The 13,996-nt window shown below is 43.5% G+C and overlaps 1 protein-coding gene across 1 annotated transcript; it reads right to left on the bottom strand.

Moving 5' to 3' along the window:
• Positions 1 to 1,990: 1,990 nt before the first annotated feature.
• On the bottom strand, positions 1,991 to 13,649 carry LOC120312558 (phospholipase A and acyltransferase 4-like). The gene is made up of 4 exons (XM_039353414.1): positions 13,593 to 13,649; positions 8,376 to 8,504; positions 5,505 to 5,652; positions 1,991 to 2,886 (listed from the first exon to the last, which is right to left on the bottom strand). Exons 2-4 carry the CDS (start codon positions 8,397 to 8,399, stop codon positions 2,525 to 2,527), a joined length of 534 nt encoding a protein of 177 aa, XP_039209348.1. The 5' UTR covers positions 8,400 to 8,504; positions 13,593 to 13,649; the 3' UTR covers positions 1,991 to 2,524.
• Between the last annotated feature and the right edge of the window lie 347 nt (positions 13,650 to 13,996).

The following is a 13,996-nucleotide window of genomic DNA, read 5'->3' on the forward strand; positions in this document are numbered from 1 at the left end:
CTTCACTCTCTTGATGTAGTCACCTCTAATCTTTTTCTTGACTTCAGTGTGCTTGATGTTGTCAGCTTGAAGGATAGCCAAGTATTTGTAGTACTCTTCCTCATCCAGACTCTTAATGTTATTTTCGTGGGGCATCTTGATTCCTTCAGTTTTCACTATTTTTCCTTGTTTGATAGCAAGTGTGGCACATTTGTCCAAGCCAAACTCCATTACAATATCTGGGCTATATATACGGACAGTGTTGAGCAGCGATTCTATTTCAGATGATGTTTTTCTATACAGCTTCAGATCATCCATATAAAGGAGGTGGGATAGTCTGGCAGATGTTTTTGATGTTTGATAGCCATGTCCTGAGTTATTCAGTGTTGTTGACAGAGGAAACAGTGCAATAACAAATAGTAATGGTGATAATGAATCTCCTTGAAATATTCCTCTCTTGATATTAACCTCTCCCAGTCTCTCACCATTGATCTGCAACTGTGTCTTCCATTGTGCCATCGATCTTTGCACAAATTTTCTGATGTTTCGACTGACTCCTGTTATTTCTAGGCACTTTAGTATCCAATCATGTGGCAGAGAGTCAAATGCCTTTTTGTAGTCAATCCATGCCACATTCAGGTTGGTCTTCCTTCTCTTGCAGTTTTCCAAGATCATTTGTCTATTAGGAGTTGATCTTTTGTTCCTCTGCTATTGGGGCGGTTTCCTTTCTGCTCAGGTGGAAAGAGATTGTTTTCAACTAGATGCTGTTGTACTGCATCAGCTACCACACCAGTTAGTAATTTGAAAGTTGTTGGTAAACAGGTAATTGGCCTGTAGTTGCCTGGTGTTGCCCTTTTTGCTGGATTTTTTATTATTAGGTAGGTTTTCCCAGTTGTTAGCCACTTTTCAATTTTTCCTCCTTGTAGTATATTGTTGAACTGCTTGGAAATGAGTGGGTGTATAACAGTTAGATGTTTCAACCAAAACCCATGCAGTTCATCTTCACCTGGTGCTGACTAATTTTTGATTTTCCCTGCTCTTTTTTCTACCATTTTTGTTTTTATTACTAGTTCTTTCATTTCAACTTCTGTTTATTTGCATCCACCTCTTTTAACCAAGCCGCATCCTTGTTGTATTTCTTTGGGTTATCCCATATCTGCTTCCAGAATTGCACTGTTTCTTCCTTGTCAGGTACTGACTGATTCCTTGCAGTTTCTCCATTGATGGATTGGTAGAAATGTTTCTGATTGGATTGAAATTGGAGTTCTGCCTATAGTTTGCAATTCGAGCTTCATATCTACTGATTTTCCTGGCTATAGCTGTTATTTGTTGCTTTATTATTTCCAGTACTTCCTTGATCTTCCTTGTTTCTAAGTGGTATTTCTTGATTATGTATTCTTTGGTCTTCTTGTTCTTCAGCTTCTTTTCTTTCATCTGTTCTAGCTTGCTTGCATGTGATCTTAACTTGCTGATCTTATTTTCTAGTCTAACCTTCCATTTTTCTGGTGCACTGTTTGTTTGTTTTTCTTTTTTGTTGATTTTGCATCCCAGGTATTCTGTTATAACTGCAGCTCTGCTGTACATTAGTTGGTTTGTTTCTTGCAGTGAATTGGTGTTTATACTTGATATTGCAGTATTTGCATCTTTTAATGCTTGTGCTAGCTGTTTCTTTGGAACAAGCTTCAATGCAGGTAGCCTTATTCTGTTGTTTTTGTGCTGTTCTAGATGCTCTATTATTATTATTATTATTATTATTATTATTATTATTATTATTATTATTATTATTATTATCGATCATCGCACAGTCAGCCAGATGTTCAGACTGGATTTGGCAGTTTGTCTACCTATCGAGTCCTTACCCAGGACCTGGGATAGGCAGATCTGGATGTTTGATGGTATTACAGATATCGTCGCAAGATGGAAGCAGTTCCTAATAAGGCTGCCTTTTGCAATTGACTAAAGAGCGAATTTGTCAATGCCAATGGTGTTCAAGTGGTGCTCCAATTGTTTTGGGATTGCACCCAAGGAGCCTATATTATTATTATTATCTTAGCTTGGCATACAAACAAGGCTATTGCATTATAGTAAGTAATTTCCAATGAATTGGCCACCAGTAGCAGGTACACATTTTTTTAAAGGAGGAAATGGAAGCTCAGCATCTCTCAACTTGATGTCTTCAAGGAATTACTCTAGCCTGGGGTGATAGGAGTTGTGCCAGCACTTATGGAGAATAACAGATTGGTGGAAGCCACTCAAAACAGCTGGAGGGACAAGAAGGAGAACCTACAGGACAGGGCTGTAAATCCAGATCTGGATCACATCAAAAAGGCTTCAAGTTCATCTTATCTTCTGAAGACTTCATGGATATGGACACTGACTTGTCCTTGTGGTTTTTTTTTTTTCCTGGGATGTTGGGACTCAGATTTCCTTGTGATCTATCCTTGCACTTAACTGGAATATCTCCTTAGGGTTTTTAAAAAGTATTCTTTATTTAACCGACCAAAATCTGATGCCACCTAGCTGGATTCATAAATTCCGTAGGAAGCTATAAATAAGCAAAAATAGAAGCAAAAGCCCCAAAGAGGGCCTGGGACTTGTTGTGTTTTCTGGAGGGGAAGGGGGAAAAAAAGCCAATTGAACTGAAAAAAACCGATCGGAGAACTGGAGATCCTACCTGATCAGACAGAGCCTTGTTGTATCTCATCAACGTGGCGAAGTGCTCACAGTTTGCAGTAACGAAATTGAATCTTAGGACTTTGTTTACCATATGCAGAGCTCTTTTCACCACATGAGTAGGATCCAAGGGAGGATATTTGTGATCAAATTTATTCCACACTGCACTTTTCACAGCTCCTAGGACATCCTTGATTTTTTCTCTGCGGACCTCATACGGAAATATGTCAGAAACTGAAAAAAGAGAAGTTGAGATGCTGGGCTTCAGAAATGATTTTGTTGACATCCTTGTAAGAGACCCAAGTGTGCAGGTATGTCTTGACTTACAGCCATTCATTTAGTTACAACAGCACTAGAAAAAGTGAATGATGACCATTTTTCATACAACCTTTGTGGCATCCCCACGGTCACATGATCAACATTCAGACACTTGGCAACTGACTCACACTTACGACCATTGCAATGTCCCAGGGTCATGTGATCCCCTTTTGCAATCAGTAGGGAAGCCAGATTCACTTAACAACCCTGTTACTAACTTAACAACTGTGGTGTTTCACTTAACAACTATGGCAAGAAAGGTCATAGAAACGGGGAAAACTCACATAACAACTTTCTGAGCAACAGAAACCTTGGGCTCAGTTGTTGTCGTAAGTTGAGGACTGCCTTTAATTGCAAACTACCTTTAGGAGCAGATCTCTTCCTACATAGAGGTATTGCAGTTGTCATTCGTCTTTTTTCTGACCAAAATTAGATAATTCTGCTCACGTAAACTTTTGTCAAGTGTCATATATGGCAAGTACTGATGAGTATCCTTTGTCTTATTACACTGAAAATTCAGCAATATGACATCCTCGGGTACACATCCCACAATACTGGTTTAAGTAACAAGTCCCAAATGCACAAGATCATCCAATGTCACATAACATTAATTGGTCCTTCTATGAAATCTCCTAAAATCCAGTCTGAGAAGGCTGGTCTCTCTTGAATTGTCCCAATCTCAGGAGATCTCACCATCTCTTGAGTATTTCAGGAGGTTTCATATTTCTTTCCAACATTGGGAGGGACCTCCAGCAGTTGAAAGCATTGACTTTTTTCAATCTACAAAATGGATGATCTTGCTGTTATGACCCAGGCCAGGGATAGGCAACCTTGGCTCTTTTATGACTCATGGACTTCAACTCCCAGAATTCCTGAGCCAGCCTGGCTCAGCTTGGAAACCTCTCCCTTTCCCCTCAGCATGGCTGGCTCAGGAATTCTGGGAATTGAAGTCCACCAGTCATAAAAGAGCCAAGGTTGCCTACCTTATGACTTTATGACTCGTGGACTTCAACTCCCAGAATTCCTCAGCCAGCATGGCTCAGCTTGGAAACTCTCCCTTTCCCCTCAGCATGGCTGGCTCAGGAATTCTGGGAATTGAAGTCCACGAGTCATAAAAGAGCCAAGGTTGCCTACCCCTGACCCGGGTCCTTCAGGTAAGGCAGGCCTCAGAGAGTCCTTTATTTCTCATAACAAATGTCCCAGCCAATGGCCCTCCAACGACTGGTAAGGCCCCATCCCCATGCTACCCTGAAGGCAGCCACCCTCAGTCCCCCAAATGACTGCCTGTATATTACAAAGAAGGTCCACAGAGTATGTACGCGCTCACAGGGCAAGGTCCCAAGTCCAGGCCAGCCAGCTAAGGGAGTCCATGAGGCAAACTGTAGTGTATAAGGCAAAGGCAGTTCTCAGGGCAAGGCAAGGCAGAAGGCAAAAGGCAGGAGTGAAAGCCAGGGGACTACACAGTAGTGGCCAAAATTGTGGAAACCTTGCTTGGCTTCGCTATCGAATGGATGCAGCCATTGGTGTCCCTTCAATCCATCATGGCGACGTGGACCGTGACTTAATGTGATGCTTGAATTCTGCAAGGTCTCTCTCTCCCATTTTCTTGGTTTTGGTTTAGCATTCCGGAAGTGGAGGGAGAAATTTTGCCAGGTTGTAGTTATAAATAAATCAATTCCCCACCCCCCGCCTCAAGTACAGCAGTGGCCAAAATTGTGGAAACCTTTTGGGAAAAGTGTCCAGTACAAATGCCACCTTTGGTTAAGTTTTCACCCATTTTTCTTCTAATTTCTTTATAACTGTAGCTTTGTTCACGTAACAATACTATTTTACATCGCTTTCTGGGCGACCAATCAACTCTTTGCACCATTGCTTTAATTTTATTTTGTTTTACAAGCTCACTAAATGAAAGAACACAAAAAAAACCCAACCGACTTGATAGCCATCACATAACACACTGACAAATATCCTCCTCTCAGCTTCAATACAGGACATCAATAACCAGATCCTACTATGATCTGATTGGCTCATTGCCAAAGCAAGATGACGCTTGATTGGCTCTCAAAAGGTTTCCGCAATTTTGGCCACTAGTGTAATCTAAGACAAACAATTGTTCCTGGCAAAGACTAGTCCCCCACCCTTCTCCTTAAGTTACTCCGCTCCAGATGTTCCTTGTGAGGGGGCGTGGGATGACCAAATAGCCTTGCAGCCCTTTCTCTGGACTTGCCTACACTCCACTCTCTATCATTTTTTCTCAGCTGAACCTAGCTTAGATGTGGTTTGTCAGGTGAGCCTACCATAAAGTCTCCCAGGTAGCTTTCCCCTTGAGTTCCCAGGGGGAAAATTAGGATATTTCTGTAGGAAATAGATCAGGGGTGTCAAACTGCCAGCCCGCAGGGCAGATGCATCATGCCAAAACTGCGCCCCCCCCCCATGGCCAGCAATTGGGGAAAAGTCGCGATACGTCACGACACGTCATGTGACGTTGCGAGTTTGACACCCCTGAAATAGATAATAAAATACTTTTCTCTTACATGAATATGCAAAATGCACAATTTCTCCATTGCCTATGTAGATACCCCAATGCTGGAAAGGCAAAACCATCTGGAATTGAATCATATCTCCTGGCTTTGGAGTGTCTCCCTTCTGGAAGATGTGTTCTATATCTTGCTTGATCCCGGCCTGTGTAGAAATACAGGGAAAGAGACTGAAATGGATTCCAATAAAGTATCAATAAAAGTTTCAATGGCAGGTAAATTAACCTGATTCTAATGATGTCTGCAAGAGATTGATTTGTAGTTCAAATTCTACATTATGCTAAGATATAACTTTGGTCTCGAATTCGTGTAGACAGAGATGTTGTAGATTAATCCCTAAACCATTCTTTCACAACCTCAGCATCTTTAAGATGGGTGGACTTCATCTCTCAGAATTCCCAGTTGGAATGCTGGCTGAGGGATTTAGGAAGTTGAAGCCCACCCTTTCTAATGGTGCTCACGTTGAGAAACAGTGCTGTAAACCACGATTCCCCAATACAAACTGATGTGAGAACACAATTGTGACATAGTTCGCCTATCCCAGACATGTCAAACACAAGGCCTGGGGGCCGGATGCGGCCCGCGAAGTGGTTTCATGTGGCCTGTGAAGCCATCCTGGAAACAGTGAGGGAATGGCCCCCTCTGCCGTGGCCCTGGCCCAGGCCAGCCCAGGAGCCAATGTACAATTTTGTGGTGGCCATCTAGGCTGAAAGGCATTCAGTCTTAGCTCCACAAGGCCATCTGGAAACAGCGAGGAATCAGCCCCTGCTGCGTCGGCCCCGCCCCCTGGGTGCATGCTGGGGAGGTGTCCCCCTTTGTGAGGAATGAAGAAATGCACCAACGCCTGGAAGTGGCCAGCAAATGGCCCTCGCCTACTTCACATATCCGGCCTGATGGGCTCCGGTGGAGGGGTTTCAGCAGGCAGTTAGGCTTCTCCAGCCTTGGCACTTGCCCTGGTCCACCCCCTTCTGCCAGAGACCCTCAGATCTGTCCCACTCCTGCCCAGGCCCCCACAGGCCCCCTTGACTCTAACGATGTAGAGCTGGCCACGCCCACTCAGTAGGCCACACCCACTCCATCCACACCCACCTAGTAGGCCGCACCCAGCCTGGCTACACCCACCCGGCCCCTCAAGGGCAACCGCAGTGCTGATGCGGCCCTCAATGAAATTGAGTTCGACACCCCTGGCCTATCCTATTGGCTGGACTTTAGGTATTGCACTAAGCCCTGATTCATTTTAACTTTAAATAAGCTTCAATTAGCACAGTTCACAGGACACTAAGTCACAAGTAGCAGTATGAAAAGGAAAGAGGGGAGGCCAAAACATCATGTTGTGCCAAAATAAATCAACAGTTGGCTTAGAATAATGTGTCGCCTAGGTCAGGGCTTTTCAACCAGTGGTACGGGTACCACCTGTGGTACATTAGCACCTGGCAGGTGGTACGCGACCATCCTAGAAAAGTGCTAGCGGGGGAGGGGAATGAGCTGAACCAGTGGCAGCACCGCACAAGCCTGAGCGAGAGATGGCTGGAGCTGCAGGACTGTCAGGGCTCAGTGGAAGCGCCAGGATCAGCGCCAGGCTCCGGCTGGAGCTCGGCACTGATCCTGGTGCTTCTGCTGAACCCTGAAGAAGCACCAATCAGCTGGAAAGCAGCACTGATCCTGACACTTCTGCTGAGCCCAGAAGAAGCGCCGATCAGCTGGAATGTTGCAGCATCTCCAGGGTCTTATGATTTACATTCAGATGCTTGGCAACTGATTCATATTTATGGCGGTCACAGTGTCCCAGGGTCATGTGAAGTGACCAAAACCTGCTGCAACCACCCAGCAGACGGGGGGAATAATAACCAAACACCCCCACCCCATCCCCGCTGCCAACCCTCAACAGAAATGCTCACAACAATGAAAACCTCGGACTGGAGGAAGAGCACCCCGGGTGGGCAGGCAGGTGTCTTGCTCGGCTGTGGCTTGGGGGGGCACGTTTTTCAGTGCCGTTGTAACTTCGAACAGTCACTAAGCGAACTGTTGTAAGTCGAGGACTACTTGTACTTTATCAAATTTTTGACACCTTGCTAGGTGACTGGTGGTACTCAGATTTTGCCATATCCTAAAAGTGGTACAATGGGTGAAAAGGTTGAAATGCCCTGGCCTAGGTTTTTAAGCTATGATATGGTTGGTTGGCTTGAATTTAGAATGAATCCTGGTTAAAGTGATCCATAAATTTACTGTATGGGTTAAGAGTGTTAGGCAAACTAAAGGTTTCATATTCAAGATTCTATTTATTAATGCTAAGACTTTATTAATCTTTGAAGAAGAATCACCATTGTTTTGCATTCCTTCATCCTCAAATTTAACCGTCACATTATGGTTCTCCCCATAGATGAATTCAGTGTTGAACAACATCCCCAAATCTTGAATGCAGCAACTGGGGGAAATGATTAAATGCATGGGAAGCAGTCATAAATTCTAAAATACATACAATTGGTTTAATATTAATTCCTTTTAGAGTTGTTCAGCAGATAGCAGCAACACCAGACTAACCTCTGCTTGATCATAGTAGCACATGGATGGGAGACCACCAGGAAAAGCCCAAAACTGTAAACTAGAATGAAACATCAAAAAAAAAAAAAAAAAAAAAGACCCTGGAAAAAGGTAATTGAAAATCTCTTCCATAAGTGTAGCCAAAAAAAAACCCTATGTGGAAAACTCCCCAAATCACCAGGAGCTGAGTTTATCCTATAGGAGAATTTACCTTTTCTTCTTTTTGGAATGTGAATTAAACCAGATCAATATTTTTTTTAACCTCTGGGTTACGGTAATGGGATCTCAGAACAATTGAAATCTCTCTCATACAAAGATCTCACTCACCAACACATTCCAAATGGATTCCATCTCCGGATTTCTTTAAAAAAAAAAATTCTTCTTCACAATTTTCACAATTCTTCTTCACAATTTTCTAGGCTTCTAAGATTCTGCCAGGAATTTCTGGTATTGTCTCTTGTTACGCACAAAGAAAACAACAGACAGACTCTTTAGTTGCTTTTACCACCGTTTTTACAACAACAATCACACAGAGCATCTCAAAAGATTGAAAACATCCCAACGTCCTAAAATGTAATAAATAGCCAGTTGGCTCTTCCTGGGATTTCCTTGACAGAGATTCTTATTCTGAAATGGGGCTCTAGAGGGCAGAGGAATTACATTTTATCATTCCACCTGCAAAGAGAGAAGCAATGGCTCAATCTTTGCTTCTTTCCAGGGATAAAAAAAAATCTAGTTACATCAGAGGGAGCTGGAAACACTCTCCTAAAACACACTCCTATAGAGCATTTTTTGGGGAAGGCATTCATCACAAGAAGTTCTCGGTTTGCATTCATTCAGTCCCTGTTCGAAGTTACAGGGACCCTTTAAAAAATGGATCTTTATGGACCAGTCCTCTTACTTATAACCCTCACTGCCTCCCCATGGTCACGTGATCAGAATTCAGACGCTTGGCAACTGACTCGCATTCACGACGGTTGCTGCATCCCCGTGGTCACGTGATCAAAATCCAGACGCTGGGCAACTGACTCGCGTTCGCGACGGTTGCAGCATTCTGGGCTCCCCCGATCACCATTTCCCATCTTCCCAGCCGACTTCCAACAAGCGACGTCAGTTGGGGAAGCCAGATTCATTTAATGACCCCCTTGGTTCACTAAACAAGTGTGTTGATTCGCTTGGCAACCAAGGCAAAAACAGTCATAAAATTGACACATTGAACCGCCCCGCTTAGCCATAGAAATTCTTTATGCACACTGCTCAACCACAAACTGCCAAATCAGCTGGTAGCTACAGTAGTTGTTTTGTTCTATTTCTAAAAAAAAAAAAAAAGAAAGAAATAGAAGAAAACAACAGAACAGGGAGGACCAGAGATCTCTTCAAGAAAATTGGAGATATGAAGGGAACGTTTCATGCAAAGATGGGCATGATAAAGGACCAAAATGGCAGAGACCTAACAGAGGCAGAAGAGATTAAGAAGAGAGGGCAAAACTACACAGAAGAACTATACAAGAATGAGCTTAACATCCCAGATAACCACAATGAGATGGTCACTGACCTCGAACCAGACATCCTAGAAAGTGAAGTGAAATGGGCCTTAGAAAATCTGAGCAACAACAAAGCTAGTGGAGGTGACAGTATTCCAGCTGAGCTATTCAAAATCTTAAAAGACAATGCAGTAAAAGTGCTACACTCAATTTGCCAGCAAATTGGAAAACTCAACAGTGGCCACAGGATTGGAAAAGGTCAGTTTACATTCCAATTCCAAAGAAAGGCAATGCCAAAGAATGTTCAAACTATCGCACCATTGCACTCATTTCACATGCTAGTAAAGTTATGCTTAAAATCCTACAAGCTAGACTCCAGCAGTATGTGGATCGAGAACTACCAGAAGTACAGGCAGGATTTCGAAGAGGCAGAGGAACTAGAGATCAAATTGCAAACATACGCTGGATCATGGAGAAAGCTAGGGAGTTCCAGAAAAACATCTACTTCTGCTTCATTGACTATGCTAAAGCCTTTGATTGTGTGGATCACAACAAATTGTGGCAAGTTCTTAAAGAGATGGAGTACCAGACCATCTCATTTGTCTCTTGAGAAACTTATATGCGGGTCAAGAAGCAACAGTGAGAACTGGACACGGAACCACTGATTGGTTCAAACTTGGAAAAGGAGTCCGGCAAGGCTGTATACTGTCGCCCTGCCTGTTTAACTTATATGCAGAGCACATCATGAGAAAGGCAGGGCTAGATGAATCAAATGTTGGAATTAAGATTGCCGGGAGAAATATCAACAACCTAAGATATGCAGATGATACCACTCTAATTGCAGAAAGTGAAGAGGAACTAAAGAGCCTCTTGATGCGGGTGAAGAAGGAGAGTGCAAAAGTTGGCTTGAAACTCAACATTAAGAAAACCAAAATCATGGCATCCGGCCCTCTCAATTTCTGGCAAATAGATGGGGAAGAAATGGAGGTAGTGACAGATTTTATTTTTCTGGGCTCAAAGATCACCTCAGATGGGGACTGCAGCCAAGAAATTAAAAGACGCTTGCTCCTGGGGAGGAAAGCTATGGCAAATCTAGACAGCATACTAAAAAGCAGAGACATCACCTGCCAACAAAAGTGCGTATAGTCAAGGCCATGGTTTTCCCAGTTGCAATGTATGGCTGTGAAAGCTGGACCATAAGAAAGGCTGAGCACAAAAGAATTGAGGCCTTTGAACTATGGTGCTGGAGAAGAGTCCTGCGAGTCCCTTGGACTGCAAGGCGTTCAAACCGGTCAGTCCTAGAAGAGATCAACCCCGACTGCTCTTTAGAAGGCCAGATCCTGAAGTTGAAACTCAAGTACTTTGGCCACCTAATGAGAAGGAAGGACTCACTAGAGAAGGGCCTAATGCTGGGAAAGATGGAGGGCAAGAGAAGAAGGGGACGACAGAGAATGAGATGGCTGGATGAAGTCACTGAAGCAGTAGGTGTGAATTTGAATGGACTCCAGAAGATGGTAGAGGACATGAAGTCCTGGAGGAACGTTGTCCATGGGGTCGCGATGGGTCGGACACGACTTCGCAAGTAACAACACAGTAGTTGTATGATTGCCCAGAGCTATTCTTTCTGTTCTAATAGATTTAATACAATACAATACAATACAATACAATACAATAACAGAGTTAGAAGGGACCTTGGAGGTCTTCTAGTCCAACCCCCTGCTCAGGCAGGAAACCCTATACCATTTCAAACAAATGGCTGCCCAGTCTCTTCTTAAAAACTTCCAATGTTGGAGCACCCTGCAAATTCTAGAGCAGTAGTTCTCAACCTTTCTAATGCCGCTACCCCCAACCGGTCATAAGTCAAGGACTACTCATCCGGTCGTAAATCGGGGACTACTCAACTGGTGCAGCACCGTTTGCAGACTGGGGCTTTTGGCGGGCTCAGCAGGGCAGAGACAGCCTGGACAATTCCTATTGGCTTTTGAAAGCCAATAGAATTAGACTCTATTCAAGAGAGTCTATTCTATTGGCTTTCAAAAGCCAATAGAATAAAAGAGAGTAGCACAGCTAAGGAAAAGGGGGAAAAAAATGGCGGACTGCGTTGTTTGGCGATCCCCGTGAAATGGTCGTTCGACCCCAAATGGGGTCCCGACCCACAGGTTGAGATCCACTGGCCTAGAGGCAAGTTCCACTGTTTAATTGTTCTCACTGTCAGGACATTCCTCTTTAGTTCCAAGTTGGTTCTCCTTCTTGATTAGTTTCCATCCGTTGCTTCTTGTCCTGCTTGCAGGTGCTTTGGAGAATAGCTTGACTCCCTCTTGTTTCTGATATAACAATAATAATAATAATAATGTTGGAAGGGACCTTGGCGGTCATCTAGTCCAACCCCTGCTCAGGCAGGAAACCCTATACCAGTGGTGGTGAACCTATGGCACATGACCGGCCGTACTCAGCATGTGGTTTTCAATGGAACTGCATCTATATGGAGGGAAGTGTGTAGTGGGGTGCCCCAGGGCTCTGTTCTGGACCCAGTGCTCTTCAACATCTTCATCAATGATTTGGACGAAGGGATAGATGGGGAACTCATCAAATTTGCAGACGACACCAAGCTGGCAGGAATAGCCAACACTCCAGAAGACAGGCTTAAGATACAGAAGGATCTGGACAGACTTGAACACTGGGCACTAACTAACAAAATGAAATTCAATGGTGAAAAAAGCAAGGTTCTACATTTAGGCAAGAAAAACCAAATGCACAAGTACAGCATAGGTGGCACCATGCTCAATAGTAGTAACTGTGAGAGGGACCTCGGAGTCCTAGTAGACAATCACCTAAATATGAGCCAGCAGTGTGCTGCAGCTGCCAAAAAGGCCAACACAGTGCTAGGCTGCATTAACAGAGGGATAGAATCAAGATCACGTGAAGTATTAATGCCACTCTACAATGCCTTGGTAAGGCCACACTTGGAATACTGCATCCAGTTTTGGTCACCACGATGTAAAAAAGATGTTGAGACTCTAGAAAGAGTACAGAGAAGAGCAACAAAGATGATTAGGGGACTGGAGGCTAAAACATATAAGGAACGGTTGCTAGAATTGGGTATGTCTAGTTTAACGAAGAGAAGGACAAGGGGGGACATGATAGCAGTATTCCAATATCTCAGGGGCTGCCATAAAGAAGAGGGAATCAAGCTATTTTCCAAAGCACCTGAAGGCAGGACAAGAAGCAACGGGTGGAAACTAATCAAGGAGAGAAGCAACCTAGAACTAAGGAGAAACTTCCTGACAGTGAGAACAATTAATCAGTGGAACAGCCTGCCTCCAGAAGCAGTAAATGCTCCAACACTGGAAGTTTTTAAGAAGAGACTGGACAGCCATTTGTCCGAAATGGTGTAGGGTTTCCTGCCTGAGCAGGGGGTTGGACTAGATGATCTCCAAGGTCCCTTCCAACTTTACTACTACTACTACTACTACTACTACTACTACTACTACTACTATTATTATTATTATTATTATTATTATTATTATTATTATTATATTATTGCCCTCTCTGCCATTATAAGATCTTTTACCTCTTTAATATCCAAAGCATTCATTTTTAAAGCATCTTGTAAGTCTTTAAGAGAAATTGCAGGAGGAGGGGAGGGTGGGGGTGACTTTGGTTTAGACTGAGAAGCAGGTTGAGTCATTGGGGAAGAGATAGAAGCTTTAGGGACTGAGACAAAACGTTTTGAAGCCATTCTTTTAAATTCAAAGGAGCAAAAAATTCTTGCCTCAATAATATCACAGTTCTTTAAATAATAGTAATAATAATAAAGAAAAAGGAGGGGAGAAAGAACAAGATTCCTGCCTCTATATTTAAAACATGAACTATATCCCACTTTTAACTTTGTTGCAAAATCAAACAAGAAAGACCATCGCCATTTTGCCTTTCACTTTCCCTTTCTTCAAAAGGGAAAGTAAACAATAAAAAGGGGAGAAGATACTTGCAGGAGTTAAAGTCACAATCAATCTTAAATCCACTTTCTCCTGGTCTGCTTTGTCTGCTTTTAAATACTCACAAAACCACCGAAAAAAGCAGATGTGGGAGCGGCGTCTTGCTTCGTCCCAGAACTTCGGGACAAAGACGTCCTGGAGCGCGAAGATGGCTCAGGCTCCGAGGGAGCTCTACACTCCGATCCCCAAAATATAGGGATCCAGGGGAGCTCTTCCTCTACCTGAACGGCTCTTCTCTTCCCTTTCTCCCAGGGAAGAGATTCAAGCCACAGGACAGCTGATTGTCAAAGTACCGCCGGCTTTTACGTAATCCGCAAACGGGCAGCTTCTTAAAAAGCCGCCATCGTCGCTGCTTGATCCACCGGAAGTCTCCACATTTTCTCTTCTTTTGAATTATCTAAACGTGTGATGTTACAAAGTATTACATCATCAAAAAAGTATGACGGGATAACTGTTTCCTTTTTCCCTC

The sequence above is a fragment of the Crotalus tigris genome, unplaced genomic scaffold, assembly GCF_016545835.1.
Source record: "Crotalus tigris isolate CLP2741 ecotype Arizona unplaced genomic scaffold, ASM1654583v1 scf7180000018523.1292444, whole genome shotgun sequence".
Classification (NCBI taxonomy): domain Eukaryota; kingdom Metazoa; phylum Chordata; class Lepidosauria; order Squamata; family Viperidae; genus Crotalus; species Crotalus tigris.